Raw genomic sequence first — 27,369 nt, forward strand, 5'->3', positions numbered from 1 at the left:
ATGGACAGCCATGGTTCAGAAAGCATGTCAAGAAGTGGGCTGGATGGCCCTCTGCATGCTGGATATGATGATTGTGTCTACTCTGCATCTGAGAGGACCTCAGATGAGCACTCAGCAGACTGGCCTGGTGGGACCACAGGTTTCGGAACAGGAAATGAAAAGGAGCCTGCTTCTGAAGTTGACAGCTTTGATGCCTTCCTTGCTGAGAAGGTACTAGGGAAAAATGGCTCCAGCTACGAAGTCCAAATAAGCCCCAGGAGAACTGACGTAGAGGCCATATTTCACTAGAGTTTAGGACTTGCCTTCACTATTGGTACATAAATGATTCTCACAGGCTGGACAAGATCAACAGACCAAGTAGGAGGTATGAGTGAAGTTTGAGTGCTTGTTATATAGCTGACCCTGTGCCTAGATATACACAGACAAGGATAAAATACTCTCTAGCAGTGGAGACAATGAAATGTATTGCTGTAGCGATGTAATGTGTGATAATAAAATATAACCAGGTTACCACAGGGAGCAAAAGAGGAATCCTGAACTCTTCTTAAGGAAGGCAGCACAGAGAAAAAGCATGACAACAAGGGTAGGACTTGCAGGACCTACTAGTACTTGTCCTCGGGTAAAGGGCCATCTTCAGGAAGTCTGAATTCCCACAGTGCCAAGTTCACAATTGTCATATGACAGCATTTGAAATTCACTTGCACATCTTTTCTCCCGCCCCCCCCCCCCCCCCCCACACACACACACTCTAGTTAGCTCTTGGAGCTTGGTGGCTGGGGTTCTAATAATTTATATTTGCCACAATTGGCACAAAGTTGTTTTCTAGTTTAGGACTAAAGTAGATGAACTGGAGACCTACCTGCAGAGAAAATTAGCAAGCATGTTAAGGATTCCATAAGTCCTAGAGGTAGTGTTAACTCAAATTCGCCTCCAACTGGCACTGCTGTAACTTTGATTTACTTCTAGAATAATTCAGAAATGTGTTTCTTTCCTTTGTTTACTTGAGTTTCTTGGTAAATTAGTTCCTTAAGCCTTCACACTACTAGCGTTTTTATCTAAGTTTGAGCGTGGATAAATATTGCCACACCTGAGTTAATTAAGAATAAATCAGTATAGCCTTCATTGATGGCTGTGGCACTGGTAGTTACTATGTCTGCTTGGAATGCAGAGAGAACTACAAAATGCGGACAGAATTAGGGCAAGCCATCCTGTAGTGTTTCCATCTCTTCCTAATATCTTCTTTGACATCTCAGCAGCATCACACCACTCACTATCACTTGTGAAGTTCTTGGGAACCTCCCAGACACTGTTCTACCTTGACTCTCCTGCCACTCCGATGCTCTCCTCTCTCAATTGCTGGCCTTGCACCTTCTAGAGAGAATTTTCCCAAGGCCATCTTTGGTCCTGTCTTTGCACCCTCTCCCTGTCTCTCTTTATTCTCTTAGAGAACTCATTCATGCTCTTGGGCTCAAGTGTCAGTTCTATGCATGTGATTCCCTTCTATCCTCTGAATACCACATTCTCTCCAGACCTCACTGCTAGATTTGACCTCTATGTTTTCATTGCCCACTAGATGTTTCCATTTGGGTATCCTGTCATCATCTCAAACTAAACATGCATGAAATTGAGCCTCCCAGTTTCCATTTCTCTGCCTGTGGCATCAGTATTCTCTCACCCACCCAAGCTCAAACCTGAGTCATGTTTGATGCCTCCTCCCCATTCTTCCTTTCCCAAACACAAGTTTTGCCAACTTTACTTGCAACATCTCTTTAGCTGTTTGTTCTTTCCATTCTGTCCACTAATCCAGGGCCTCAGTGCCCATGCCTTGTGGTCTTCCTGCCTGTAGTTTCTTCCTCCTTCCCCTTTAGTCTTTCTTTCATATCTGGCCAGACAGATTCTCCAGAATGATTGTTTGTATCTTCTCTCTCTCCTGCTCAAAAACCTTCAAGAGCTCTCATCACCATAGATAAGTCCAACTCCTCAAGCTCAAGCCCCTGTATTTGGTCCCAACCCATCTCACTGGCATTAGTCCACATGATATGAGTGGAGTGTCTGAAGCTGGACTCTGGGATCACATCTTATTCTTGACACTGACATGCGGAATGACCCTGGGTAAGTACTTAACCTCTCTGTGTGCCTGAATTTTTTCTTTAAAACCACTTTATAAAAATTTTACAATCATTTCTAGGGTTATAGTGAGGATTAAAGGCATTTAGAACAATGCTGGATGCATAATAAGCACTGAAGTGCTAACTTTTATTGCGCTGATCTGAACAGAGCACGCGCTGCGGTCTGCACACCTCTCCCCGGGTGCACACGTCCACCTCTTGTAGTTGCCTTTGCTCAGTCCAGGCTCTCCATCTGCTGGCTGACTCTCACTCACCCTGCAAGGGCCCTTATCTCCCATTTCCTTCCGGTAAACGCTTGTTTGTTTGGTGCTTTCTGCCTGCCGTGCTGCTCAGCCTGGGCTGGGTAGTGGTTGTGGCATGTCAGGGTGTATGAAGCCAGCCGTAGGCCACACATGGAGCATCTTTCTGGAGAGTTCATTTTATTTGATAGGTAAGTTTATTCATCTTTATGTCCAGACATATCATGGAGTAGAATGCAAAATTGACCAAAGGTTTTTAAGGTCAAACACACAACTACTAAGAATATTCAGAGTGGAGGGGTCTTGGGCCACCCCCCAGCCCTAGTGGGGAGCCTGTATTCATTCAGCAGTGAAAAGGTCTGAGAAGCAGGTCTGAGTAGAAGAGGCTAGTGTGGATGAGGTAAGGCAGGGGTAATTCCAATGCAGCAGAGGTGGCAGTCCTTGTGCTAGGACCCTTGCAGTGAGGGTCACTTCCTGAGAATTCGTATCTATTCCACTCTTACTTGCCCCGTGGTAGCACTTGTACCAGTATATCACGTTGATTTTTTAACTTTCTACATGGATAGGTCTGATCTCTTTAACACCATCCTAAGTGCCTGGAGCACAGGTGCAGGTAGAGTGCAGGTGCAGAGTAAATGAGAGGGAAGACAGAACTGGTGTGAATTGGACCCTGGGCTTTACTGATTGAGCAAGTCACTTCTCTTGTCAGCCTCAGTTTCCTTACCTGTAAAACATGAATAATACCCTAATGAAGTTGTTCTAATCAGTCAACTAGATTAAGTATGTGCAGCATTCAGCACAATAGAAGACATGATGGCACTTAGTAAACATCAGATCCCTCCCAGCGTGCTAGGCTCTCAGCAAACATCTGATTCTGGAATGTTCCCACTCCTAACTGTACCCGCCTCCTGTGTGTAGTCTCACAGCCTCTGCCTCCTTTCCTGCCACAGTGTGTTTCTATCTAAGGCCATCCTCTTCCTGGCCCTTCTCACCGTCACAAAACCCTCACTCATAAACTGCCCAGTCAGTGTCCCTCCCTACTGGATCATGTAACTATGCTGTAATAGCACTCTATCTAAAACAAAAGACAAAACAAAACAATAAATAAAAATCCCCTCTTGGTGCCACATCCCCTTCTAGTTACTACTCTATTTCCCTGCTCTCCTTATAGTCAAAAAGTCATGAAAGAGTTGGCATACTCCCTGTTTGCATTTCTGACATCCCCTCTGAGCCCGCCCCAGGCACACTCCTATCCTCATTCCTTCATGGAAACTGCTTAGCTCCCGTGACCTCTGCATTGCAAGTCCAGCATGCTGCTCCCAGGCTTCTTTTACCTTATGAGACCTGAAGCATTCTGCCCAGGCCTCCTAGACCCTACCCCCTCCTTATTTTCTCCAGTCTTGCCACTCCTCGGCTTCCTTTGCTGCAAACCCTCTCCATGATCAGTGCTCAATAAAATGGGGCTAAAAAGACCATTTGGTCATTCTCTAGGCCTGTTTCCAAGGAGTCCCTAGTGCTATTTCTATCTGCCCCAGGATGGAGGGCTGATACAGCAAATGAAGGTGACACCTATGTGAGGAGTACTGATGACATTCTCCATGTCATACTGTCCCAGGGTTCCTTAAACATTGTTGCTCCAGCCAGTTCTCTTCTATCCCCAACACTGCCCAGTTCCCTACCAAAGCCCCTCACATGATGGCCATCTCTGAGGAGCTGCTGCGGGTTGAAACACCCCCCCCCCCCCCCAAACCCTGCTTGGAACGCCCCAGGTATAAGTCTGTCTGGACTTTATGAACCATGGTTCGGCCCCATGGATGCTCCTCTGACAAAGGACCCATTTTCCGGAGGTGGAGAACGCTGCACAGGCTAGGTGGCTGGTCTTACAGGTTTTCTCTGGTTGGTCAATGCAGGTGACTAAAGAGTACTTTCCCTGTGTACCACCAGGGGGCACCGGAGGCCGCTAAGCTCTTGGGAGGACTTGTCCGTTGGTCTTCTGAGGTGTCTTTCCTCTCTCTCAGGTCTGTTAGGCAGTGGAAGGAGGTACATGCACCTTGTAAAAAAAGCCTGGTGCTGGCTCTCTCCCACCCATCAACTTGCTGGGTGATGCCAACGCAAGTAGAGCCACATTAAGGGACAGGAGGTTAGGGTGCCAGGCTGTGTTATTTATTGATAAGCATTAGTGAACCCCTTGCCCTGTAAGCTTAGCCAGTTCTATCGTCAGATTCCTAGCCCTAGGCAGGAAGTGCATCTGCTAAGTCTGTTCTGCCAAGACTTTGCCTAAATTGCTACAGCATCCCCAGGATCACAGTGTTTAGGTCAAGGAGGTATGTGGCAGGTATCAGAATGGTCATGTCCAGGTCCTTGTCCTCAGAGACCACCACCAATGCAGGAAGTGCTCCTTGGCTCTCAGAGGGGGCTCTGCTGGTCAGATGGAGGGCTGAGTGCGGAGACTTCCAGATTCAGTCTCTTTCCTTCCCTGCAAGACTCCTTCCTGCAACGTCCTCCACAGCAGGGCTGAGCTGAGAGGCAGTAACTGGCTCTTGCTTGTGTCCTGAGGTTCTTGGGTAGCGAGCAGGAGACCTTAGGTGGGACCTCAAAGGGGATAGAGATGCCAGAGACTGTGCAAGGGGATTGGGGGAAGAGAAACCAGAGAGTCATTAAGTCCCTTGATATGATTGCACTAGCACCAGTTCTTGGCTATGGCCTGTAGTCCTTCGCCATCCCCTTGGTACTAAATAGATAGTACCTTGGGCCCTGGGTATACCCTTCCCCCACCATTACCTCAGAGATAAGAATTATTAAAGTGCCCTAGCTGGTTTGGCTCAGTGGATAGAGCGTCACCCTGGGTTCAGTTCTGATCAAGACCACATGCCCAGGTTGCGGGCTTGATCCCTAGTAGGGGGCGTGCAGGAGGCCACCAATCAATGATTCTCTCTCATCATTTATGTTTCTATCTCTCTCTCTCCCTTTCCCTTCCTCTCTGAAATCAATATATATATTTAAAAGAATCATTAAAGATGCCGAAGGGTCCTGGGTTCGATTCCGGTCAAGGGCATGTACATTGGTTGCGGGCACATCCCCAGTAGGAGATGTGCAGGAGGCAGCTGGTCGATGTTTCTCTCTCATCGATGTTTCTAACTCTCTATCCCTCTCCCTTCCTCTCTGTAAAAAATCAATAAAATATATTTAAAAAAAAAAGAATCATTAAAGCAACCTCTGCCCTCCTGAGCCAGGCACCTTGTAGAACTTTCTTGCTTGCTCAGCAAGGACTCCCAAGCCAGCATCCATTTCTCCCTCAGGTCAGGGCAGCCCCCACCCAGGATCAGCAGGCTGGTGGTGCCTGGAGAAGACTCCGGCTCCCCCTGAAAGCCCTCCCTGGCCTGTCTCTGACCTGAACTGGAAGCGGGGATCTCCAGGGTGGGTTTGTAGCACTTGATACACTTCTGGGGGAGGCTCCAAGCCCATCTGCTCTGCCCGATGCCAGCGCTGCAGCCTTGTGATCCCTGCCAGGGTGGGAAGAAGACAGGGGCCTCATGGTGGGCAGGGAAAAGTCCAGGCTAGAGAATGTGTGTGGAGGGGTGTGGAGGGACCTCTATACTCCCCAGTCTCAGGAGACAGTGCCCAAAAGGACAGGCAGGGGTTTGGATTGCTTCAGAGAAAGGTGGGTGATAGGACTGGTGCCAACATATGCTTCTGGGGCTTGCGGGGGTCCTCACCTGTGCACGGCCCATACTCCCAGGCCAGGTCAAACTGCCTCAGCAGCTCCAGCTCCACTTCATCCACGCTCAGGGGCTGGATCTCTTCCTCTGCAACGACAAGCTGTTCCTCAGGCCTGCCCAGGACTGTACCCTGCAGGGCTGGCTCCCCGCCCCTTCCCTCACAGCTGTCCCTCTGCTTCTCAGCCCTCACCACCCCCTGCCTCTGTCTTCTGCTGCCAGGCCTGGTGTAGGAAGTAGAGGACATACTTCACTTCCCCTTGCATTGCCCACATCCGCCCACGTCCCATGTCCCTCCGTGTCCACTCCTCCGCCCTCCCCACACCCCAAAGACCTAGCTCTGTTGCCAGCTCCCCCTTGCTGTGTCCAGCGGGGCCCTCCCTTCTCTTCACTACTGGGTAGGAGTCAGTGATGAGCCGCTTCCGGCCCATGGCGGCCACCCAGGCAGGCGGAGAAGGCGATTGCAGGGAAGGAGAGAGACAGGCCAGCGGGCACGAGAAAGACAGCTGCTGAGATGACAGAGGGCTGGGCCAGAGAGCGAGCCTGGGACCAGCAACCGGCAGACAGAAGGACCCGACAAGCAGAGAGGAAGTCCGCAGGTTCCAGGGAATGACGTCTCTCCCCTAGCCCTCAAGCACGCAAACATCAAAGACCTAAGCCAATGGCAGGCCGCCTCGGAGGGGCGTGGCCCAACTCCAGCCAATGGCAGCCGGCGCAGGCAGGGGGCGGGGCAGCTGCAGCAGCTGTGTTCTAGGGGAGAAGGGGTGAGGCTGGGGTGGGGGACCTGTCAAAATGCCCCAGACTGCACCACCTCCTCTGCGCCCCCCCATTGGCCCGCAGTGGGTCTCGGGGGACTTACAGAGCGTTATCCTCAGACTCTCACTTCCCGTTTTCCCTTCCTAGGCAAATGTTCTTTTCAGCCTCACTAATCCCCGTGGCAGGTTTGTAACTCCCCAGGGCCCAGCTGGAGCCTTCCACTCCCTCCCCCCCTCTTTGGCCCACAGCATGTTGTGGGGGCAGGTCTGGAGGTCCGAAGAGAGTTTGGGCTAATCCAGCCCTCTTCCCTGCTCCCACCCCACCCCCACTGGCCCCAGGAGAGCTGGCTGGAGAAGCCCATGGATCTGGAAAGCTCCTTTCTCACAGTCTGCGCCCAAAGATACTGCCCACCCTTGGTCCAAGCAAGCGTTTGCCTTGTCGGCTCTCCTGGGGTCCCACAGCCCGTTCCTGCGGCCCTGCTAGTCAGGAAGATTCCACACTGAGCAGGAGGCCACAGGGTGTTTGGATCCCCAGTTCTTCACAGCACAATCTGCATGTCTGTATCACACTAATGTGAATGTGTGTGCAGAAAATACCAACAATAAACCTAGCACTTACATGGCACTTACAGTGTGCCAAATACTGTCCTAAGCACTTTCCCACAGATTCACTCCACTAAAATGGATGTAAATGGTTCTTGAAAGTAGGAAGTACTGATAGTCACAGACATTGTGGGGCCCCAGTTAAACCACAGCCCCTCTGTGCTCCTCTGGAGCCCACAGGCTATAGGGGCAGGCAGATGGGACTCAGAAGTTGTCCGTGCAAGGATAACATTTCTAACAAACAGGAGAGGGGGGAAGGGTGGGTCAGAGATGGGTTGGACCACAAGGCTGGCTTAGCACTGGAAGACCTCCTGGAGGAGGCAAGCTGAATAAACAGTGCCTCTCAATTCTCCACCCATGACCTTTGTCCCTGGGCTCCTGTCATCGCTGACTCACCCCTACGCCCGCCTCCCCCTCACCAACTTCCTGGCAGCAGGCAAAAGTGCTGGCCAGTGGGAGTCTGGGAATCGGCACAGGGACCAGCCCTGCTCTAATCACCCTCTAGGGATCCCATCCAGTTCTTCCCTTCAGGGGTACGAAGGCCTACGCAGGGCACTGCCTTCCCCTTCTTCTACTGCTCTGGAGTCTGAGTGCCCTGTGACAGGAGGGAAGTGGGCACAAGTGAGAACACTAGAGAGTGGGCCACTGAAGGGGAGGAGAGGAGCAGGCATGTCTCAGGGGCCTCCTCCCGCCTGGCTCTCCCCATCTACTTCCTTGGGGATGGGCCACGTCTGAGTCCAGAAGTGAGAGCTCGTGGCGCATTGTACAGAGCTGCAGGGCCCTTCCCTGCTTCATTGTTTGGGCTGGGCCTGATCTAATCCCCCGTCTGCATTATAGACTAAGTGGGGCCCACATTGAGGGGCCCAGCTGTGTTGGGAGGGAAGCAGGGAGGCCCTCTCCACCAGGCCTACAAAGGGTTTAGGTGTGGGGTCCAGTCAGGCACTGAGTACTCTATGGAGGAATGATGGTGTCCAGCTCTGTGGGACTGACGACCCTCTCCCCAGGGGGCATTGCCAGAGGTGTATGGCACCCAACTCCTAAGCCCACAAAGCCCTTAGGGAATAGGGAGCCATGGGTGGGGCAGATCCCTCCTCATTCCGGGCCCCTCCCACCCCTGAAAGCTGATAGCCGTGAGGCCCTGCCACCGCCCAGGGAGCGTGAAATGGGGTGTGCCACTGGGCGGCCACAGTGGTTCCTACTGCCTATTCCCTCTCCCCTCTGGCACCCTGACCTCCTCTGTGGACACTGTCTGGGTCATCCCTGCCAGCTGCCCCCAGCTCTGCCTGGCCCAGGCCCTTCTAGCCTCTCTCACCCAGCCTGGAAGATGTCTCCCTTGGCCTTCAGCTTCACCCAGTACCAAAAAAAAGGAGAATCAGGGCAGTCAGCTCTAGTGCAGGCACCCGAGGACTGGCTTGCAGGAACTCTCCACTGGCAGCGTTGCCCTTCTCTCCTAGTCGATAGCAATGGGATCGAGCTCCCAAGGTTCGAAGGAGTTGGCACCCAGGGGTGTAGAACCAACTCTGTCCAATTGGCATCTTTCCTTTACTTGGCATCTGGCTCCTTAAGGTGTTCTGGCAACTAGACCAGACTTTCACCTTCCCTTCTTTACTTCCCCAACCTTGTCTGCTCCCTGTCACCTTTCTTCCTTGAACCCCTGCCCTATTCAGGCAGCCTCCTGGCCCATCCCCAAAGCTGCTGTCTGGGGCCTGTCACAGTTCAGGCTTCAGGCTAGAAGGCCAGGCCAGAGGTCTGAGTTGGAGGCTAAATTCTCTCTCCTTTAGGGAATTTCCTGAGACTAAGGCCTAAGTTCCTGTGTCAGCCATAACCCCCAAAGGTTGGTGATGGGACTAGCAGGAGTGACCTTTGTACTTTGGCCTGGGAATACTCAAGGCCCTTGCTTCATAGTCAGGACCAAAGTCTTGGAGGAACTCAAAAGAAAAGGAGAGAAAAGAACTGAAACAGAAGCTCAGAACCATCCTGAGGGCTGAGGCCCACCGCTGACTGCTCCAAGGGGAAGGGGGATTAAACCTGGCTTAGCTCAGACAATGAGGCAGGATGGGGGGGCCTCAGCACCGCGCATGCACCCTAAGAGCCCCTTTCCTTCCCCCAGCTCATGATGGAGCTTGTGGGAAAAGCCAGCTAGAGCTAGGAAGGTGGGGGCAGGTGGAGGGAGGGAGGGAAACAGCTGCCTGGGGCCCAATGGGCTGTGGGGCGTTGCCCGCTCTCCTTCCCTCTCCCTAGCACACCCCTTCCTCAGGCCCTCAGGCCCTGCCACCCACCCAGAGCCCCCACATACTCATACACCCTGGGCCCCATTCCCTACCCTGTGGGCCAAAATTCTTTCAGGCAGCTCCTCCTAGTCCCTCACGAACCTCCCAGACATCCCACCTCAAGTTCTTCCAGGTTCTCTGGCCTAGTAGGCTTAAGGGGTGGGAGCCTGGTAGAAGGCAAAGGTTCCCCTGGGTCTGGGTTTTTTTGCCACTGGATGTCTCTTTTGTCCTGTCCCAACCACCCACTCCAAACCTCCTCTCATCACCTCCCTTTTTACCTTGGCCATCCTTCCTTGTAAAGTTCTGGGGAGATTTGAAAAGGGGCCCTTCTAGCCATTCCTCAAGGTGGCCACCAGGTGTCAGACTTTGTCCAGCTGGGAGGAAGTCCTAGTTGGTTTCCACCCCATCAGCCAAGCTTTGGAGATCAGGACAAGTTGGAGAGGGGCCTAGAGGACACCTCTGAATGGAGACTGAGGGACCCTGAAGGTTGAGCTGAGGAAAGGGCTGGATTTCTGGTTCTAAAGCTCACAGTATTCTCTTACTGCCCCAGCCCTCACCCCACTGACAAGGGCTTTGTCCACTGTTGGGAAATGGGGGGAACCAGGCTGAGTCAGGGAGCTCAGGAATTGAAGTGACAAAGGCAGGGGCAGTTGTGGCTCCAGAGAAGGAGGGGCTGAGAGGAAGCCACCCATCAGAGCATTCAGCCAGGCCTGGGTCACTGGTCGTTGCCCTCTAGGTTCAGGAGAACAAGGGCCTCCCTTGGCCCTTCCCCATTTGGACTGGGTGAGTGTGTGTGAGTGTATGTGTGTAACATGAGTGCTTGAATGAGTCTCCTAACTTACTCAGGGGGCCCTAAGTCCCGGATGTCGGGTCAGTCTTTGCAAAAAGTGGGCAACTGGCAAGGTGTGACTACCCTTTTGCCACCCTGTGTCTGAGCCTCTTCTGTACCCACTCCTATGACCCTGGAAATTGTCCTTCCCTCTCCCCTCCACCCATATGTCAGTTCTCCATCTTAAACACAGGGTTGTTAGATGGAAATGAGATTTCTAATCCACTCTGTAATATCTGGAAAAGACAGGGAGGAAGGGCCTTCTCTCCCCCACCCTCTCACTTTCCCTAGGCTTCCTGGGAACAGATGCCTTTTAGAGACAACACCCTCCCTCCATGTCACTGAAGGGCTTCAGGTATTCTAAGTTCTTAGGTTGACTCTGGATACCTGGGCCCCTGACTATAAGACCACACTTAAGAGGTGAAGCCTAGGATAACCAATAAAAACTCATCACCTCTCCTGAAACAGCTGTGGATGCAGAATGACAAACCCACTCACAGAAAAGCCTGATAACATGCCATTTACCAGGAGCTACCTGCCCCTTGACTAAAGTACCGAAACCCAAGGAGGGGCTCCCACTGCCAACACCATCAGTAGGGGGCTATTTGGAAGAAAGTTCAAAAACTCAAACTATGAAATGTCCTCTATGACTGGGTTTTCCTCTGTGTCCACCTCCCTAACCCTGCTCCTAGGGTGCACGCTCTGCATTCTTAGCTGGAGAGAACTCTAGCACTCGTCCACCCTTCTCCTCCCAGTCTCGCTCCCATTTCCCGTGGCTACTTACCTGCCTGCACTGTGCTCTGCAAGGCACATAGCCACTCAACAGTACAATCTCTAACCTTCTAGAGTCCCACATACTCACTGCCCCATGGTTCACTTCCATTCCTGCCTTGCCAGTCCTCAGCTTTGGGGAATGCCCTTTCTCCACTCTGTCCCTACCTCTGGGCATCATCTCTCACTTGCTAGGAAATGTCACAATCCATGCCAAATGGTTGGTGACAACAGAGCTGTTTGCTGATGTTACCTGGTTCCTTGTGGCTGCCCAGCAACCCTTTTGATTTTCCTGTGCTTGTCTTTGATTCCATTCCCCAAGTCTCTCCATTCTTCCACTGCCACTCCTCAGGCAGCAATGACATGTTTAGATCTCTTCTGTTTAAAAAACAATAACAGCAAACCAACCAAACAAACAAAAAACCTTCCATGCTTCTGTTACCATCTCTAGATATTCCTTTTGCCACCAAACTTCTGAGGGAATATATTTACCCCTTCTACTTTCTTATCATCTCCTTCTTTAATCTCACAGTTTGGTATCTGCCTCTTAACTGCTTTTGCAAGGGTCACCAACAGTCGATTTTACCAATGCCAGTGGATTTTGCCCATATTCTCTCAGTTCTTCTGGAGCATCTGACTCTGTCAATCAGCAACTTCCTTAAAACTCTCCTCTCTTGACTTTTAGCACATTATTGTCTGGACACACTTTAAATCAAATTATGGAGAACTTTAATCTGTGTTCGGCATTGTGCTAAAATGCTGTAGGAATGCAAAGATGAATAGATTACAGAGCCTGCCTTCAAGATGCTACCTGCTTTAAAGGGAGATGGACACATTTAACTATCCCTTGCTTTGCCCATCCTTCAAGAATGGTGTCAAATCCCACCTTCTTTATTTATGCAAAAGCACTTACTGTGTGCAAGGCACTGGAAATACACAGTGATCTCAGACAATCCTTGCCTCCCTTCTAGAGCTCACAGACTAGCGGAGTCCTCACTCAACTGAAAGCAATTGCTTCTTCCTTGATGTCCATAGTATTTTCCCTGGGTCTTTCTAAACTTAATCAAATTCTACCTTGGATTCTAGTATTTGTGAGGAGGGAAGAAAGTAACAAGTTGTTTTGTTCAACACACTAATTGATCACCATCTTTAGGCTGGAGCTTGAGCTGGGTGCTGGGATAGACAGATGGGGAAGACTCGGAATCTGTCCCCCAAAAGCTTACAGTACAGCAGTGTGGGACATCCCTCTCTTCCCCCTGTATTCTGTACAGCCCTTTGCTTGGTGTCTTACATATAACAGCTGCTACTCATTTTGCCCCTGCATGGAGACAGCCCAGATGCCCTCTCCTTCTGTCTTGTTAGGCAGAAGGCAGGGCCATGCCTGGGCAGATTTCTCTCCCTGAAGAGCCCCGACCCTGCAGGGTGGGCATGTTCCCTCCAAGTTGGGCCAGGTGACTCAGGGACATTCAGCAGAGCCTGGCTTGCCCCACCCACATGCAAGTCCAATAGCTCTGGCCTCTCCCTTTCCAGTGGTTCATGTACTTGTGGGGACCGCCCAGTGCATACGACATGTGTATGCTTTTGTTCCTTATTGATTCAGGTAAGCTGGTCTTCTCTTCCCAAATAGACTGATTACAGGCTCTATAATGGCTTCTTTTATGTTTCCTATACCAAGTAGCACAGTGATAGGCAGGTAATGTCTTTAAAATATTTATCAACTGCCGAAACCGGTTTGGCTCAGTGGATAGAGCGTCGGCCTGCGGACTGAAAGGTCCCAGGTTCGATTCCGGCCAAGGGCATGTACCTGGGTTGTGGACACATCCCCAGTAGGAGATGTGCAGGAGGCAGCTGATCGATGTTTCTCTCTCATCGATGTTTCTAACTCTCTATCTCTCTCCCTTCCTCTCTGTAAAAAATCAATAAAATATATTTAAAAAAAAATATTTATCAACTGCCTGGCCAGTGTGGCTCAGCAGTTGAGCATCTACTTATGAACCAGGAGGTCAGAGTTCAATTTCTGGTCAGGGCACATGCCCGGGTTGCAGGCTCAATCCCCAGTGGGGGGTGTGCAGGAAGCAACCAAATTAATGATGAGCCAATTCTCTCATCATTGATGTTTCTGTCCCTCTCTCCCTCTCCCTTCCTCTCTGAAATTATATATATATATATATATATATAATTTTTTTTTAATATTTGTCAACTTATTGACATCACCATCACTTGTTACTTCCTTCCCTTAGGGTACTGTCTCCAGGAGGCTCTTGTAAAATATCCATGTATTACCTGGGAGCAGTTAGCCCATTAATTTATCCAGCAGCTCTTCACTAGATTGTTGACACGCCATATGCCACAAGTAATCTGTTTTACTAATCGCTGCTGCTGTATTTAATATCCCATTTTACAGATGGGGAAACTGGAGAATAGAGAGCTTTAAGTGATTTGTCCAAGGTCATTTAGCTCATAGGTTATGTAACTAGAATTTGAGCTTAAGCCACCCCTTAATTAGCATCTCTCCTATTAACTTGCAGTCCAGTATGATTTTTTCTCCTTCCCACTAATCTGTCTTACATTGGAAAGGAGTAGTCACAGCTGAGAATCACGACTTGGCTGTGGTCTATCGCCCTCCCTAGCAGATGAAGGGCAATGAGAAAGCGAGGGTCACTGCTGGGGAGAAGGAGCCCAAAGGCAGCCACAGGTGGAGGTTCTGGGGAAACTGAGGACTGAATGCATGGGCTGACTACTTGGAAAGAGCACCGGAAAAAGAGGTAAACTGTTTTTCAAAGAGACATACCTCTGAGACCTTTAAAGTAACCCAGAGAGGTGAGGTGGACTGAGCAAAGGCGGGGAGAAGGAAGGTAAGTGACAGGTAAGAAGGCTTTTGGGAGGACTAAAGGAATATGGTGTTGATGGGAGAGCTGGAGTGAAGTCTGCTGTGTACACATCTTCCCCGACAGCATGGGAGAGCCTCTTCCCCAAGCTCTTTGCATCTCTGAGTTAACCTTTGGGCTCCCGGGCTCTCCTTGCAGCCATGGGAGCCAGGGGACAGGGGAGGACCAGGAGAACCAGTAATGAGAGCAGGAAGGAGGGGCAGTGCCAAGCAGAGATGCTTCTGGGGCAAGCATTTTATTTGTTAATACAAGAATAGAAAATTTGCAATAAATATAATCTAATAAATAACATCTCCAAATAAATAAATATTAATACAACAAACAGAGTCATGAGTGGTTGGGGCTGGGGTGCAGGGCCTGGGGGAGCTGCCCCATACACCCCGAAATGCTACTGCAATGTAAACTTTCAGGAAATCCTGTGGCTGTGGCTATGGTTGCCCTCCCCAGGCTGGGCAACCCACAGATACCCTGGAAAAGGGGGCAGAGAGGAGGCACCATGATGCTGGCAAGAAAAATCAAGACAAGGTCCTTTGGTTGCCACCCTGTGCCACAAGTGCCTTGGTGACCCCAGGGTCCAGTCTGTGCCTGCCCCTCTGCTTTCAGTATTACCTCCAACGCAGACCTCACCTCTTCCATTTTTAATACCATCTCTTCCTGTTTGGACTTGCCACTGTGCTTGTTTCCTGAATTGAATGTATGGAGTTAATTGGGGTAGGGGAGCAACACCCATCTAAGGAGAGTGAGGCAGCAAAGGGCTTCACCCTAGAAAGGCACATGCTGCGGTGGCCCCCTCCCTGCCCTACAGGCATGCTTCCTGCAAGTGCCGCTTAAGGGGCTGGTTGGGCACTGGCAAGTGGTTGGCAGGAAGCAGGAGGCTGTGAGAGCCTTTACACCAACCCGAACCACTTCGGGCTCCCTTGAGCATTACTTCCTGTAGAAATGGGAGGGGGCCTATTGCACCTCTTCTCCAGACCTGCAGCACTTTGGGAAGTAGGAAGGGGATGGGTCTTATTGCATCATGCCCTCTTCCAAGTCTGGGAAGGGCCAGAGGCTCACAGCTTCTGTCTCCTGGCTCAACAAGTGTTGGCACACAGGTTTCTCCCTCCCAGAGTGGGAGCAGGGTTGGAAAGGGGAGGGGAAAGAGGAGGTGGTAAAGGTCAAAGATTAGAAGCCATGGGTCCCCAGGTGCAGGGTGACAGCAGCTGCTGGAGGTTGCATCTTCTTCTTGAGCCGGTTGAAGTCCTTAGCTGAGCGCCAAAGCCAGGTCTGCAGCTCCTTCAACAGCCAGAAGTCATCCATCTTTTGGAGGAAGTCACTGTGGGCAGGGCCAGGGGCCCAGGTGGGCTCAGTCCCGGGCAGAGGCTGGGGCAGCGGGTAGCCCAGAGCTGCCATGACACCCGCAATGCTGCCCAGCAGGCCCTGGAGGCTGGTACAGAAGTGGGCCAGGCTTCGGCGCAGCTCGGCTGCAGCAGCCTGGCGGTTGAGGCCACGCAAGTGGCACAGAAGGTGGCTATAGGCCTCGTAGTTCTGGGTCAGCCGCAGTTTGTCATTGAGGCTTCGCCAAACTTCCAGGTTGACAGTGGCCCTGGGTAGAGTCTCTGCCCCCAGCCGAGGTGGGTTGAAGTCAGGCTCGTTGAAAGGGGGGCCCAGGTAGTTCAGCTGTGGAAAGGAGAGGGCGATGGGGAAAGAGGAGGGCCAAGCAGCCAGCTTGCCACCACCAGGAGATACCTGTCCCCAAAGCTTCTATTTCCTGTGTCCCCCGACACTGGCCCCATCTCCATGCTAGATCTCTCTGTTCACAGGCCAACCCTAAGTTTCTCCATGGATGTCGTTTGCATGGAGATGACAGTTGAAGCAATGAGGGTACTGAGCTCTCCTGTGGAGAGGTGTAGAATGAGGAAAATTGAGCAGCAGATACTCAGGGAGGACTCGCTGATCGGCTAGCTGTGTGTGCAAGCCTCTGGGGAGGGCCCACCGGGAGGCAGGGCAGAAGAGGAAGAGGAGCGATGGGGACCCAGGAGGCCAGGCTGCAGAGGTAGAAGGTGGACCGAGAGTGCAGAGCCAAGAAGAGTTCAAGAAGGCAGCAGTGCTCAACAGTGTGGCTGTAAAACAGAGAGCAAGGAGAATGAGCCTCAGGAAATACTGTTGGGTTTGGCAAGAAGGAGGTGCCTGACAACCTTGGAGAGAACCGTTCAGTGGCCTGGAAGCCAGATCGCAGGGGGTTAAAGCGTGAGTGGGTGGAGAGGAAGTGGAGGCAGAGGGTGTAGACCACTCCTTCGAAAAATTTGGCAGGGAACGCCAGGAGAGAAAAAGGGTCGGGAACTAGAGGGGGTAGCAGAGTCAAGCAAAGGTTTTCTGGACAGGAAAAGCAGGTCGAAAGGCAGAGGGGCCTGTGGGCATCAGAGCTCCATTTGCCCAGTCCCACCAGCTGAAGGGCTGAGGACAGAGGTACACACGAACCTCCAAGGAAGGGCTCAGCCCAGAGAAGCAGGACTGCAGAAGGAAGAAACTGAGGCAGTCTCAAGAGCTGGGCTGGAGGAATGGTATGGAAGTCAGTGTAGGGAAAAGGACAGCCTTGCCAACCCCCGGGGGAGAAGCCTGGGGCCCAGGGAAAGGGCTGAGGGAGACAGTTCAGCGGGGAGAGAAAGGGAGAAGAGAGGGGCGAGGCCTGGGATAGGCAAGGGCCCAGGGGGAGGTTCACACGCTGACAAGCACAGAGACAAACTAATTTCCTCGGTGTATCCTGGGGCTGGAGCCAGCTCCCCCGCCACCCTCCTCCCCTTTCTTTCCCTGGCTCCAGAGTAGGGTCTGGGATGTAGAGGAGGAACACGGGAAGAGGGGGCCAGTTCCCGTGGTCCTCGCTAACTCTGACCCTCCTTCCTCCTCTCCTGGGCTCTCCAAACACCTCTGGACTGCCCCCAAATTCTTATGGCAGAACTTCAGTCCACACCCTGAGCCCCCTGCCACTACTGGCCTGGGTTCCCTGCAGCCCCCTTCCCACAAGTCCCCCCTAGGAGGCCCATCTAGGATGGGAGAGGCAGACAGAAGAAAGGCCCATGGGTCCAGAGCAGCAGGGCCCCAGGTCTGGGGCAGAGGCGAGCTGGAACATAGGCATGGGAGGTGGGGCCCCTCCATCCCCACCCAGCCCCACCCTTGCAAGAGACACCACAACACGGTGTAAACAGAGGAGACTTCCCTGGCCCCCAGGGGGAGGCGGGCGGCTGGGCAGTCAGCCAGTGGGGCAATGGGCCAAGGCGGGTGCGAGGCCTGCCCACATGCCTAGTCCTGGGGCCAGGGATGGGGAGGAAGGGGCACCCTAGAGGGAAGGGCAAGAGACAGGCCAGACATGGAGACTGCTTGGAGCCAAAGGTCCCCTCTTCATCACCCCACATTCATCAGGACCCCTCTACCATTCTCTTCCCCCACCTCCTCTTCTCATTCTTTGCCCAATGCCCAGACCCCTAAAGCCGCCCCTAATACTCACATAGGTCCCAGCCAAGCTGCGGAGTTGGTGCTCCAGGTAGCGGGTGAGGTCATAGGTTTTCTGGATGGAGGGACCAGGCCCTGGGTCCCCTGTGCGATTGAGGGCTGGCACTGCAGGGAGGTGCCAGAGCACGGTGCACAGGCAAGCTAGCATCCCCCACGAGTCCCCTGTGGACAAGAAACATGAGGGTGGGCCTGGCCTGGTAGAGGTAGCAGCTGGCAGCCCCTCAGGTGTCTGTCCCCACCTTGGGCTCGGAGGGAGGAGTGGGACGCCAGATGGGAGGCAGCGGGGGATGGAGGAGGGGAGCATTCCTGGCCCCAGAAAGCGTTCGCTCGTTCGTGTGTGTGTGTGTGTGTGTGTGTGTGTGTGTGTGTAGGCATGTATGTTATACATTATACCAGTAGATACTGGAGAGTATATTTGTGGGTCAGCTAACAGTCACTGTATGTGCCACCATGTAGGTATGTGTACAAGGAGGGCCAGGTCTAGGGACACTAATCATTGTTCCCAAGTTCCAGGTGTACCTCAGGCTCCTCTCCCAGCCTCTAGTTCCACTGCAGCTTGCGGGGAGCCAAGGGGTTGGGGTGGGAAACAGCACATGTCAGAGCTGCCAGCTGAGAGCAGTCAGCCCTGGGAGAGGTGGAGGAGAGAGGCTGTCTCCTCCCTCTTCTGTACCTGCCCCCCCCCCGCCCCCCTGAACTAACAAGTCCCAGTCAAGCTATAGGAGGCAAGGTGTAGGGTCAGACCACCAGGGTCAGGCGGAAGGACACAGGGCTGGCTCATGCGGTCAGTGGTGGGGACATTCTAGAATATGATCCTTGGTGTGGAAATGCAGGATGGGGTTAATGGAGAGTTAACGTTCACTCTCAGGGAAGTGTGCTCCATTCTTATATAGCAGCGGTTCTCAACCTGTGGGTCTCGACCCCTTTGGGGGTCGAACGACCCTTTCACAGGAGTCGCCTAAGACCATCAGAAAACACATATATAATTACATATTGTTCTTGTGATTAATCACCATGCTTTAATTATGTTCAATTTGTAATGATGAAAATACATCTGCATATCAGATATTTACATTGATTCATAACAGTAGCAAAATTACAGTTATGAATTAGCAATGAAAATAATTTTATGGTTGGGGGTCACCACAACATGAGGAACTGTATTAAAGGGTCGCGGCATTAGGCAGGTTGAGAACCACTGTTATATAGGGTTTTAGATGGGGAAAAGGTTAAGCTGCATGAGGCTTTCAATCAGCCTGCAGTGGAGGAGGGCAGGGAGGGTGGAAGGAAGGGAGAGGAAGAGAGAGAATGATGTATTCAATGAATTGTGTCTGTCAGCTGATGGCGCTGGAGAGTCTGGACATCTGTGGATGCCAGAGGCCAGGGGTCAGTGCTGTGAGAACAGACATAAGTGGTTGGGAAACATGATTTTCCCAGCTTTTAGGTGAGGTCCAAGATCAAGAACACTTGGCCAGGATTCAGTGGGCATTGGGACTGGGTAAAGCAATTAAGGTTAGGATAAGGTATGGCTATAATTGGCATTGGGCTAGGTTAGCTTTAAGGACTGGGTTGCTTTTAAAGTTTCAGGTTAATTTATTGGGATTTGGCTGAGTGAGTGTGGTTGAGGTTTGAGTCCAGCTGGGGGATGTGGTTAGGTTTGGGCAGGCAGAGGGTTGGCTGGGACTACGGTTTGTGAATGTGTTGATTCAGATTTTCAGATAGGGTGATGCATGGCATGTCACTAAGAATATTGCTAGTGGATTTTGAGCTTGGATAGATGTGAGACCATGAGTGGTTTTTTCCTTCTAATTTATATTCTATACTTTCACATTTTCTGCAATGACTTATGTTGTTTTGATAAAAGTAAGTTGGATATGGGTTTAACAATTTAACTGTACTTAGAGTTAGGAGAGGTTTGAGTTAAGACTAGGTTAAGTTTACAGTTAGTCATAATACTGGGTCAGGGTTTTAGAGAGGGTAAAACTTGGAAGGGTTTAGGATTCAAATTGTATAGAATGTCTCTTACAGAGTGTAGGATCAGGTGGGGACTCCTGCGGTGTCCCCAACTGGTCAGTCTTTGTATATACTGATTTCAGAGAGAAAGGGTTGAGAGAGAAATGAGGGAGAATCATCAATCAGCTGCCACCTGCATGCCCCACAGTGGGGATCAAGCCTGCAACCCGGGCATGTGCCCAAACTGGGAATTGAATCATGACTTCCTGGTTCGGAGGTCGACAATCACTGAGCCATGCCAACTGGTCAGTCTTGACCTTCAGATGTGTGACTGACTGGCTTTACTGATGGAGCATGGGAGTAAGGGTACTGCTAGTCTCAGGGACCTGCCCTTTTGGTGAAGGGCTCTTGGTGTTTGTGTGTGTGTGTGTGTGTGTGTGTGTGTGTGTGCACGCGCACTCACAGGCATGTGTTTTAGGACAGAGAGGAGGGTCAGGCACATAACTGCTCCCTGAGGAGACAGGCTCCCTTTTTGCTCTTCCCCCATCTCCAGCCTGTGCATTCCCTCCTGAATGTTCCTTTCCTTACTCTTTCTTTCTATCTGAGCTCTTGCTGACTCTGAGTTCCTTTCTAGTCCCTGTTCTTCACATCCCAAGACAACTCCAGGTCCTTCTCCTCTGCATGAAGCCTTGGGCTACTCTTAGCCTAGCTGTCTGACTGAGTCACTCCCAAGATCCTACTGGTACAAGGTGGGGTTAGTTTTGGAGGTAGAGACCTGCTGAGGTGGGCAGTAGCCCTTCCAGCCTTGAGGTAGCTTTCAAGATTGAGTCTGGCCTGGCTGGCAGTCAGTGGCAATGCCGAGGGTCCTGGCTGAAGCAGCAATTGGGAACTAGGCTTGCCTCTTTACCCCACCCTGCTTTGGGCAGCCCTGCTAGACAAGAGTTCTGGGGCAGGGCTCTGCTTATCCCATTTGGGGCGGGGGGGTGGGGGGGGGGGGAGTCAGGAACCCAGCTATGGGACTTGTTTCCCCCCTCCTCTTCTGGGCCCTGTGGGACATCCCTGGGGAGCACTGGCTCCCTACACAGGGACAGCAGGAGGAGAGGGGGAGAAGCCTTTGGATAAACAAGAGCTAAGTCATCTGGGCAGAAAAACGGCTCATGAAATTAACCAGACAAGGCCGGTGTTTCCAGGAATATTTCAGTTCTGAGGTAACTGTCACTGCAGTGTGGGTGGGTGGGGGGGTGCAAGGGAGAGAGCAGAAGGATCCAACTGACTGACCCATAGAGAGAACCAGAAAGAGGGAAGGAGACTCAGAAACCCAGAGGGGAAAGGGGCTAGGAAAGGAGAAAGGGGACAGGACGGGGCTCTACCCTCTGTCATGACAGCTTCCACTCCAGGCAAAATGTTCCCATATCTCAGGCAGCAAAAGCATCTGGGGCAGAGACAACCTGTGGTTTAGTTGTAAGTAGCTTGCAGCTTGCCTGTGTCCCTAGGAGGGAGAGTGCAGTGGGCATCCTGGAGCCTTCATTGATCCTCCTCTCCAAGTTCATGGTGTGCAGGTGGACCTGGCCACTAAGGACTGTGTCCTGGGCCCCATCTCCCAGTCCTGGCACCCGACCAGCTCCCGCCCCAGCTCTGGCTCTGGCTGCTGCCCACTGATTGTTTACATCCCGTCTTCCCCTGTGTTTATAAATCCGGCTGAGCACGTGAGGAGCTAATGAGTGCAGCTCACGTTTCCTGCTGCAGCCCCCCTCACCCCCCCATCCTGGCCCCCGCCTGGGCCGGCCCCTAATTCCATCCAGATCCCTGGGCTCTGGGAACCGAGGCCCCCCTCATGAACACTCACAGGCACACCTCGGACTGCAAGCGCATGGCCACCCTGACACGCTGCACAGACAGGCACACCTGTGTGTGCATGTCTTTGGCCAGCTGCCCCTCAGTCCGTAGCCTGTATCCCCCAGGCTGACCTCACTCCACTCACTAAGGGTGTGGGGCTCGGCAGTACAGATGTGCCAGGATGGGCAGAGAGAGTAGGACAAGTCAGCCGGGAGACTCTGCTCCTGGAACTGGTGGCTAAGAGCTATCAGCGGAATGCATAGGAGCCAGGGAGGCATCGCAAAGCTCCAGAGTGTTGGGCTAAATGTGGGAGCCAGAAGGAAAAGCCCTGCCCTCAGGCCAGATCAGGAAAGCATCCTGGTGACTTTGAAGGGGTCTGTTGAGGAGAATTGGGGGAATGAAGCAGGTTAGGGGTGGTGCCCACTGTGGTATGAGATCCAGGCATTGAGACTAAGAACGGGTTCATGGGGGAGCTTCCCAACCTGCCTTCCCAGGGAAAGGCCCACAGACACAGCGGGACTCTCCTGTCCTCTGGGCTGCCTGGCCTGCCCTCCCCTCCATCCTCTCCTTGGTTCCTGTCCCCCAGGCTGCTGAGAGGTGGCTTAGTGAGTGAGTACACATGAGCCCCCAGAAGTCAGGAGACCTCGCTTTGCCAGCAACTCATCAGGTAATGGGGCTATAGTGAGGGGTTGCACCATGCATGCTTAAGTTCCTCAGCAGAACCACGTGGGGCTCTGTCTCTGCTGTCCTCCTCAACAGCCCCCCCCACCCCTTCTCTTCCACCTAAATGACAAGAAACTGAGGCCTGGGAAAGAAGCAGCCAGGCAGGCCAGCTGCCTTGCCTTGTGAAGTCCATGTGGACACAGGAGTTGGGCTTTTGTTGGAGTGAGAGGGTTCTGGATGGTGCTGCAAAAGGACCCTGGGGGTGCTCAGAGAGAGTGGAGGCCAGCGAAGCTGGGCCACCGGCTTTAGCGAGGCAGGGGAAGAAGTTAGGAAATAGTAGGGGTCAGTGTGTGGGTGAGTTTCAAAGGGTGTTGTTATCCAAAAGGCCTGGGAGGGGCTCTGAGGGATCGGGCAGGAGCCCCGGTGTGAACAAGCAGGTGGGATTGTGGGGAGGAATGTGAAGTGTCACTAGCAGCCGAGCGGGTGTGGCAGGGTGGTGTGCACAAGTGTGACTGGGCAGGAGTGCGGGCTCTGCGAGGGGAGAGGGAGGGGGAGAGACTCTGGGGCAGCTGGGTGACAGTTGCTGCCATCACTGCCTGGTGCCCTTTCCCTGGTTGACCTCGTGGCTCCGGCGCAGTGAGTGTGCCTGAGCCAGCGGTGGAAGCAGGTCTGGTCCGTCAGGGGGATGAGCCTCGGTGTCCCACGGAAGGGGCATTGTGTGTGGGAGCCCAGGAGGGGTCTGCGGGGACCCTGAGAGACGGGGATGTCCGCCGGGTTAGAGAGCGCCTGACAGGAGTGTGTCCAGTGCCCCCCGCCCACAGCCTCTCTAAAGGGCTCGGATTGCTCCGGCCGCGGGGGACTGCCTGCTCCCCTCGGCTCCGGGCAGCCCCCTCCGACCCCTGCGGGAGGGTCAGGCCGGGCGCAGGAGAAAGCTGGGACGGGGTCCTCCGGGACTGGAGGTCTCTGGGGAGGACTTCTGGACAGCAGACAAGGAAGGGGGGAGGGCAAAGGTCAGGGGGACGCTGCGAGGCTCGAGGGGCGCGGGGTTCCCCTTGGGGGCCTCGGCGCGGGAACTGTGCGGCGGCGGCCGCTCCTGGCCCTCCCCTCTCGGCGGTGACCCCTCGCTCCGGGCCCTCTCCCCGCGGCGGCGGTGGCGGCGGCGGCGGCGGCGGCGGCGGCGCCTTCCCCTTGTGTGGCCCCGGCGCCCCCGGCCCCGCCCCCGGCCCGCTCCCGCCCGGGTGCTCCCTTCCCGTCGGCGGGGGCGGGGGCGGGTCCGGGGCTCCGTGCTCAGCCGGGCCGCTGCCCCTTCCCGCGCGTCAACTCCCCGATCCGTCCGCCCGCCCTCCCGCGGGCCGCCAGCGCCCAGCGGCCGCTCCCGCCGCTCCCCGGAGGGTGACGGACTTTTTCCTGCCCGGTCCGGCCGGGCTGCGCCCGCCCCCCCTGCACTAATCACTCCCAGGCCGAGGCGGGCGGTGCGGAGGGCTCGCTGCCGCCACCCCCACCGCCGGCCCCTACCTGCCGCTGGCTCCTCGGCCGCGGGCAGCATGGAGGGCTCCGGCCGCGCGGCGCGCAGCTAGGAAGCCGCGAGTCCGGCCCGCGGCCCGGCCCGGCCGGGCTCCGCTCTCCGCCTCTTCTCCCCTCTCGCCCGCCCTCCTTCCCGCCCTCTCCTCCGCCGGGCCCGGGAGGGAGAGCGGCACGGCCCGAGGTGTCGGCCTCCCTCGCCTCCCGCTGGCCCGGCCCCGGGCTCCCCTCTGTCTCCCTCCCCTCCCCTCCCTCTTCCTCTCCGGCCCCCACCACCCGCGCGCCGCGTCTCCCTCCCGCAGCCCCGCTCCCGCCTCGGACTCGCTCTCCCCGACTTTTGCGCGGGGCTCGTCCGTCGGGATTGGCGGGACCCCGCCTCGCTGGGGCTCCAGGTGGCCGCCTCCCCAGGGCTGCGGGTCGCCGGGACGCCCCGCCGCGCTCCCGGCCACCTCCTGGCCCCGCGGAGCGGACTCCAGGAATGCCGCGTCCCGCCGGGCCGCTCTCGAGGGCGCCCAGCCTTGCCTCCACCGGCCCGAGCCCTGCTGGCGGGGGCAGGTCCTGGCTCCCGGCTTCGGGCTCCCGGGGGAAGGATGGAACCGGATCTCGAGGCTCCTGAGCGGAGGCGGGGGCCGGGGCCTCGGACGCCTGGCTCCTACCTGCTCGGAGGTCCATGGGGCTGGGGGCCGGGCCGGCCGGGCGAGGCTCCTCTCCCGGAGGCTGGCGGAGTGGGAGGGCGAGCCGCGGCTCCAGCGAAGCTTTAATAATCCCATCCGCCAGGCCCACTCGCAGGTTTTTTTCGCTCGGTTTCGGATTTTTTTTTTTTTTTCAGTGTGGGACATTCTGCAAACTTTTTTTTTTTTTCTGACGTGTAAAGCTGTAACCACAAATTGTAGCGGCCCTCCCTGGGGTGGGGGGAGGAGGGGGGAGGAGGGAAGGGAGGGCTTCTGGGGCTCCTCTCCCTCCCACGACACCGAGGGGGGGTGAGGTGAGGCGAGGCTGCGATGGTACCACCCTGGGCCTCCTGGGGGAGGGGGCGGGAAGGGCATCAGTCGGTGTGCAAACTCTGAGAGCTCAGGCAGGGAGCCGCCCGCTCCTTTTCCTCTCCCTCCGAGTCTGCCTGGGGCGCCGCTCCCTGTCCGCGTGGGTCCCTGGGTCCCGCGCTCACCCTACCTCTGCCTTCTCATGTGTAAGCTCACCGCCCCCGCGCCCCCCCCCCCCCCACACACACAGTAAATGCAATGACACATTCTCCCAAATGCCAGCGAGCTGGCCTCCAAGCAAGTGATGGTGTTTTTCCTGCTGCCCTTTGTCTGGGCTGACCGCCCCCCTTGCCTATTGTCCCGCCGCCTGTCCCATTTCCAAAAGCTGGGGCTAAGCGAGGCGCTGGCCGGGGCAGGTGACTAACCGGTTCACAATGCCCACTGCGGGGGCGGGAGAGGGCACCACAGGCCCACTTGGCGAGTGCTTTCCCCTCAAGATCACGGGGTTCTTCATTCTTCCCAGCGGCCAGGAGAGTACACATGGGTGGGGGGTTTGTCATTCATTAATCAACACGAGGCACCCGGACCAGTTTCAACACCAGGGCTTCATGGGTGACTCAGCGAGAACGTTCTAATTCAAGGCAATGGACGACCCTATTTGTGAAATGCTTCCCCATGAAGACATTGGGGTTTGGGGTTGGTTTTCCGGTGGTGGGGTAGGGGCGATTTGGCTGTGGAGTGCTCTTTCTCCTTCCTTCCCTCAGGCCTGGGTTGGGACTTGCTGAGTAGGATACCCGGGGACCCATAAGCCTAGGACCCTCCCTGGAGGGTCTTCCTCGCTCTACACAGGTCTGCTAGGAAGCGAGCAGAGAAAACAGCTCTCATCTGGGATCGTGCAGGAATCTCCACTTCATGACTTTTTTTGGGGGACAGTTATTTGATCTCCATGGCTGGAGAGCTCTAGAACCAGACCAGCAATAAGATCATTTAGTAATTTGTTGCTTTTGTTGTTGTTTATTTGTTGTTTCAAAGGGATAAAGGCGATAGTGGGCCAGACCTGGACGGTGACGCCTCCCTCTGGAACAGCATCAGAGCCCACGCTCCCCACTCCTTTCCTGGTGCCCCCAGAGAAAGGGATGCTCTGCCAGCCCTGCCACAGCCCCTCCAGCCTGTAGGTCAGAGCAGGCGGTATGTCATGACCAGCACTGGGTTCCCAGGGCAGCTCTTCCCTGTCTGCACTTGGAGAACTGGGGTGGGGGGGATGGGGGGGTGGGGAAGAAGTTTGTTTTCAATTACCTCACTGGAGTGGGACAGACTTTGTTGTTGAGTTTTTCCCCTCTTCTTTCTTTCTTTTTCTTTTTTTCCTAAACAAGAAAAAGAACTGGGAAAGGGGAGCTAGCCTGAAGTTGGGGGCAGGGGACTTTCTAGGGGATCAGCAGCAGCTCTGATGGGCTCTAGGGCATCTGCCTTAGAGGGGCCCTTTGGAAAAGTGCTCCGGGCCTCCCTCTTCCCCCACAGCCCCTCCACCCCCCAGCCTGAACACTGAAGCTTCAATGACATTCTTGGCCGGCGAGCCCAATGATCTTTGATGCCCATGCCAAGGTCAAGAAGGCAGATGCCCAGTGGGTGACTGGCACTGAGGCCAGCCAGGAGGTCCCCTAGCAGCCACCCTGTCAGAGGGAGGGAGCCATGGAGGGGAGGGGAGAGGGAGAGGGGAACTGCTCAAGTCCTTCTCCCTGGTTTGCAGCCGGCTCCTTGTGGAGAGTGTCTGCACAGACAATGTGGTTTGGATTTGGCTGAGCCCCCTCAGCACCTTATAAAGCACCTTGCTGAGTCAGGGAGAAAGCAGCCCCACCGAGGGAGAGGAGGAGGGGGCCAGGAGAAAAAGGGGGAGAGGGGAGCTGAAGGAGGAGGGTGGGGGCTGAGCGAAGAGGAGGGGGAGAAAGGAAGGGACAGAACAGGAAAGAGGAGACACAAAGGCAAATAAATGGGTGGGAGTGGGAAGGAGGGAGGAGCAGGAGTCAAGGAGGAAGAGGAACAGACTCTGTAGTTGAGGGGGAGCTTACCATGTTGCCTCCCCCCGCAGAGCCCCCCCCCCCCCAGTGCAAATATTCACCTCAAGAGTCTAGAAAGCATTGGTTCAAAGGAACTAAGGGCTGCAACTCTCAAATGAGGACCAGGCCAGGTGGGTGCAGGAATGATTGGCTTTACACACAGCCCCTGGGCTTGATACTGTGACCCCACAAGCTGAGGAAGTCCCGTCCGCCTCTGCCTCTTGTCTGGACTTGTATCCCTGCCCTCTCCCCTCTCTGTGGTGGTGGGGGGAGGATGGAGGAATGGGGGGCAAGCTCTCCCCTCCCCCTCTTCTCTACTGCCAAAGGGAAAATCAACTCCATCTCCAAGCTGCCTATGCCCCTCTGCCATGTCTGGGCAAAGGCAGCAGGCTAGGAGCTGCCAGTTGGGTTGGGGTGGGGGCTGGAATAAAGACAATGCCTTTATTCTACCAAATCCCAAATGGGAGTGGGCTATTGGATCTCAAAGGAAGGAAGGAGAGGCAGAGTAGGAATGGCACCTCCAGGGTTTCTGTGGGTGGCAGGGCACAGGTGGCTGCCCTCTGATTTCCAGCTGGGACCTCCGGAAGGTTCCTGCTCCCCTGTGGCTCTTCCTGTTCATTGCTGCTGGGGGCAGGGCAGAGGTTAGAGGAGACACCCCCACACACACACCTGAGTT

The 27,369-nt window shown here is 54.4% G+C and overlaps 2 protein-coding genes and 1 long non-coding RNA gene across 5 annotated transcripts in view; 1 reads left to right on the plus strand and 2 right to left on the minus strand.

Annotated features, from left to right (window-relative positions):
* Positions 1-25,876, plus strand: part of LOC139018811 (uncharacterized) — a 37,439-nt gene extending 11,563 nt beyond the window's left edge. The window contains exon 3 of the long non-coding RNA XR_011472947.1: positions 25,672-25,876. This is a non-coding gene — a long non-coding RNA (uncharacterized lncRNA). The remainder of the gene's footprint in view (positions 1-25,671) is intronic.
* POLD4 (DNA polymerase delta 4, accessory subunit) lies at positions 4,510-6,703 on the minus strand. The gene is made up of 4 exons (XM_070427636.1): positions 6,419-6,703; positions 6,085-6,174; positions 5,760-5,871; positions 4,510-4,986 (listed from the first exon to the last, which is right to left on the minus strand). Exons 1-4 carry the CDS (start codon positions 6,513-6,515, stop codon positions 4,962-4,964), a joined length of 324 nt encoding a protein of 107 aa, XP_070283737.1. The 5' UTR covers positions 6,516-6,703; the 3' UTR covers positions 4,510-4,961.
* CLCF1 (cardiotrophin like cytokine factor 1) lies at positions 14,432-24,540 on the minus strand. 3 transcript variants are annotated; one of them, XM_070426454.1, is made up of 3 exons: positions 24,316-24,540; positions 17,685-17,851; positions 14,432-15,859 (listed from the first exon to the last, which is right to left on the minus strand). In XM_070426454.1, exons 1-3 carry the CDS (start codon positions 24,329-24,331, stop codon positions 15,365-15,367), a joined length of 678 nt encoding a protein of 225 aa, XP_070282555.1. In that variant the 5' UTR covers positions 24,332-24,540; the 3' UTR covers positions 14,432-15,364. The 3 variants fall into 3 exon arrangements, with proteins under 3 accessions (XP_070282555.1, XP_070282554.1, XP_070282556.1); XM_070426453.1 differs by lacking the exon at positions 24,316-24,540 and adding an exon at positions 23,654-23,742; XM_070426455.1 differs by lacking the exon at positions 24,316-24,540 and adding an exon at positions 21,010-21,081.
* Positions 25,877-27,369: the final 1,493 nt, after the last annotated feature.

This window comes from Myotis yumanensis, unplaced genomic scaffold, assembly GCF_028538775.1.
Source record: "Myotis yumanensis isolate MYYU_CA2020_CCGP unplaced genomic scaffold, mMyoYum1.0.hap1 SCAF_10, whole genome shotgun sequence".
Classification (NCBI taxonomy): domain Eukaryota; kingdom Metazoa; phylum Chordata; class Mammalia; order Chiroptera; family Vespertilionidae; genus Myotis; species Myotis yumanensis.

Bases quoted from the DNA above. Each gene is read 5' to 3' on its own strand.
- POLD4 (XM_070427636.1), bottom strand. From the start codon at position 6,515: ATGGGCCGGAAGCGGCTCATCACTGACTCCTACCCAGTAGTGAAGAGA. The intron at 6,175-6,418 runs GTCTTTGGGGTG...TTGTCGTTGCAG, and splicing joins GGAGCTGGCAACAGAGCTAG to AGGAAGAGATCCAGCCCCTG. The intron at 5,872-6,084 runs GTGAGGACCCCC...CCACCCTGGCAG, and splicing joins GGAGTATGGGCCGTGCACAG to GGATCACAAGGCTGCAGCGC.
- CLCF1 (XM_070426453.1), bottom strand. From the start codon at position 23,684: ATGCTGCCCGCGGCCGAGGAGCCAGCGGCAG. The intron at 17,852-23,653 runs GTAGGGGCCGGC...TCTTGTCCACAG, and splicing joins GGCCGAGGAGCCAGCGGCAG to GGGACTCGTGGGGGATGCTA. The intron at 15,860-17,684 runs GTGAGTATTAGG...TCCTTTCCACAG, and splicing joins GCAGCTTGGCTGGGACCTAT to CTGAACTACCTGGGCCCCCC.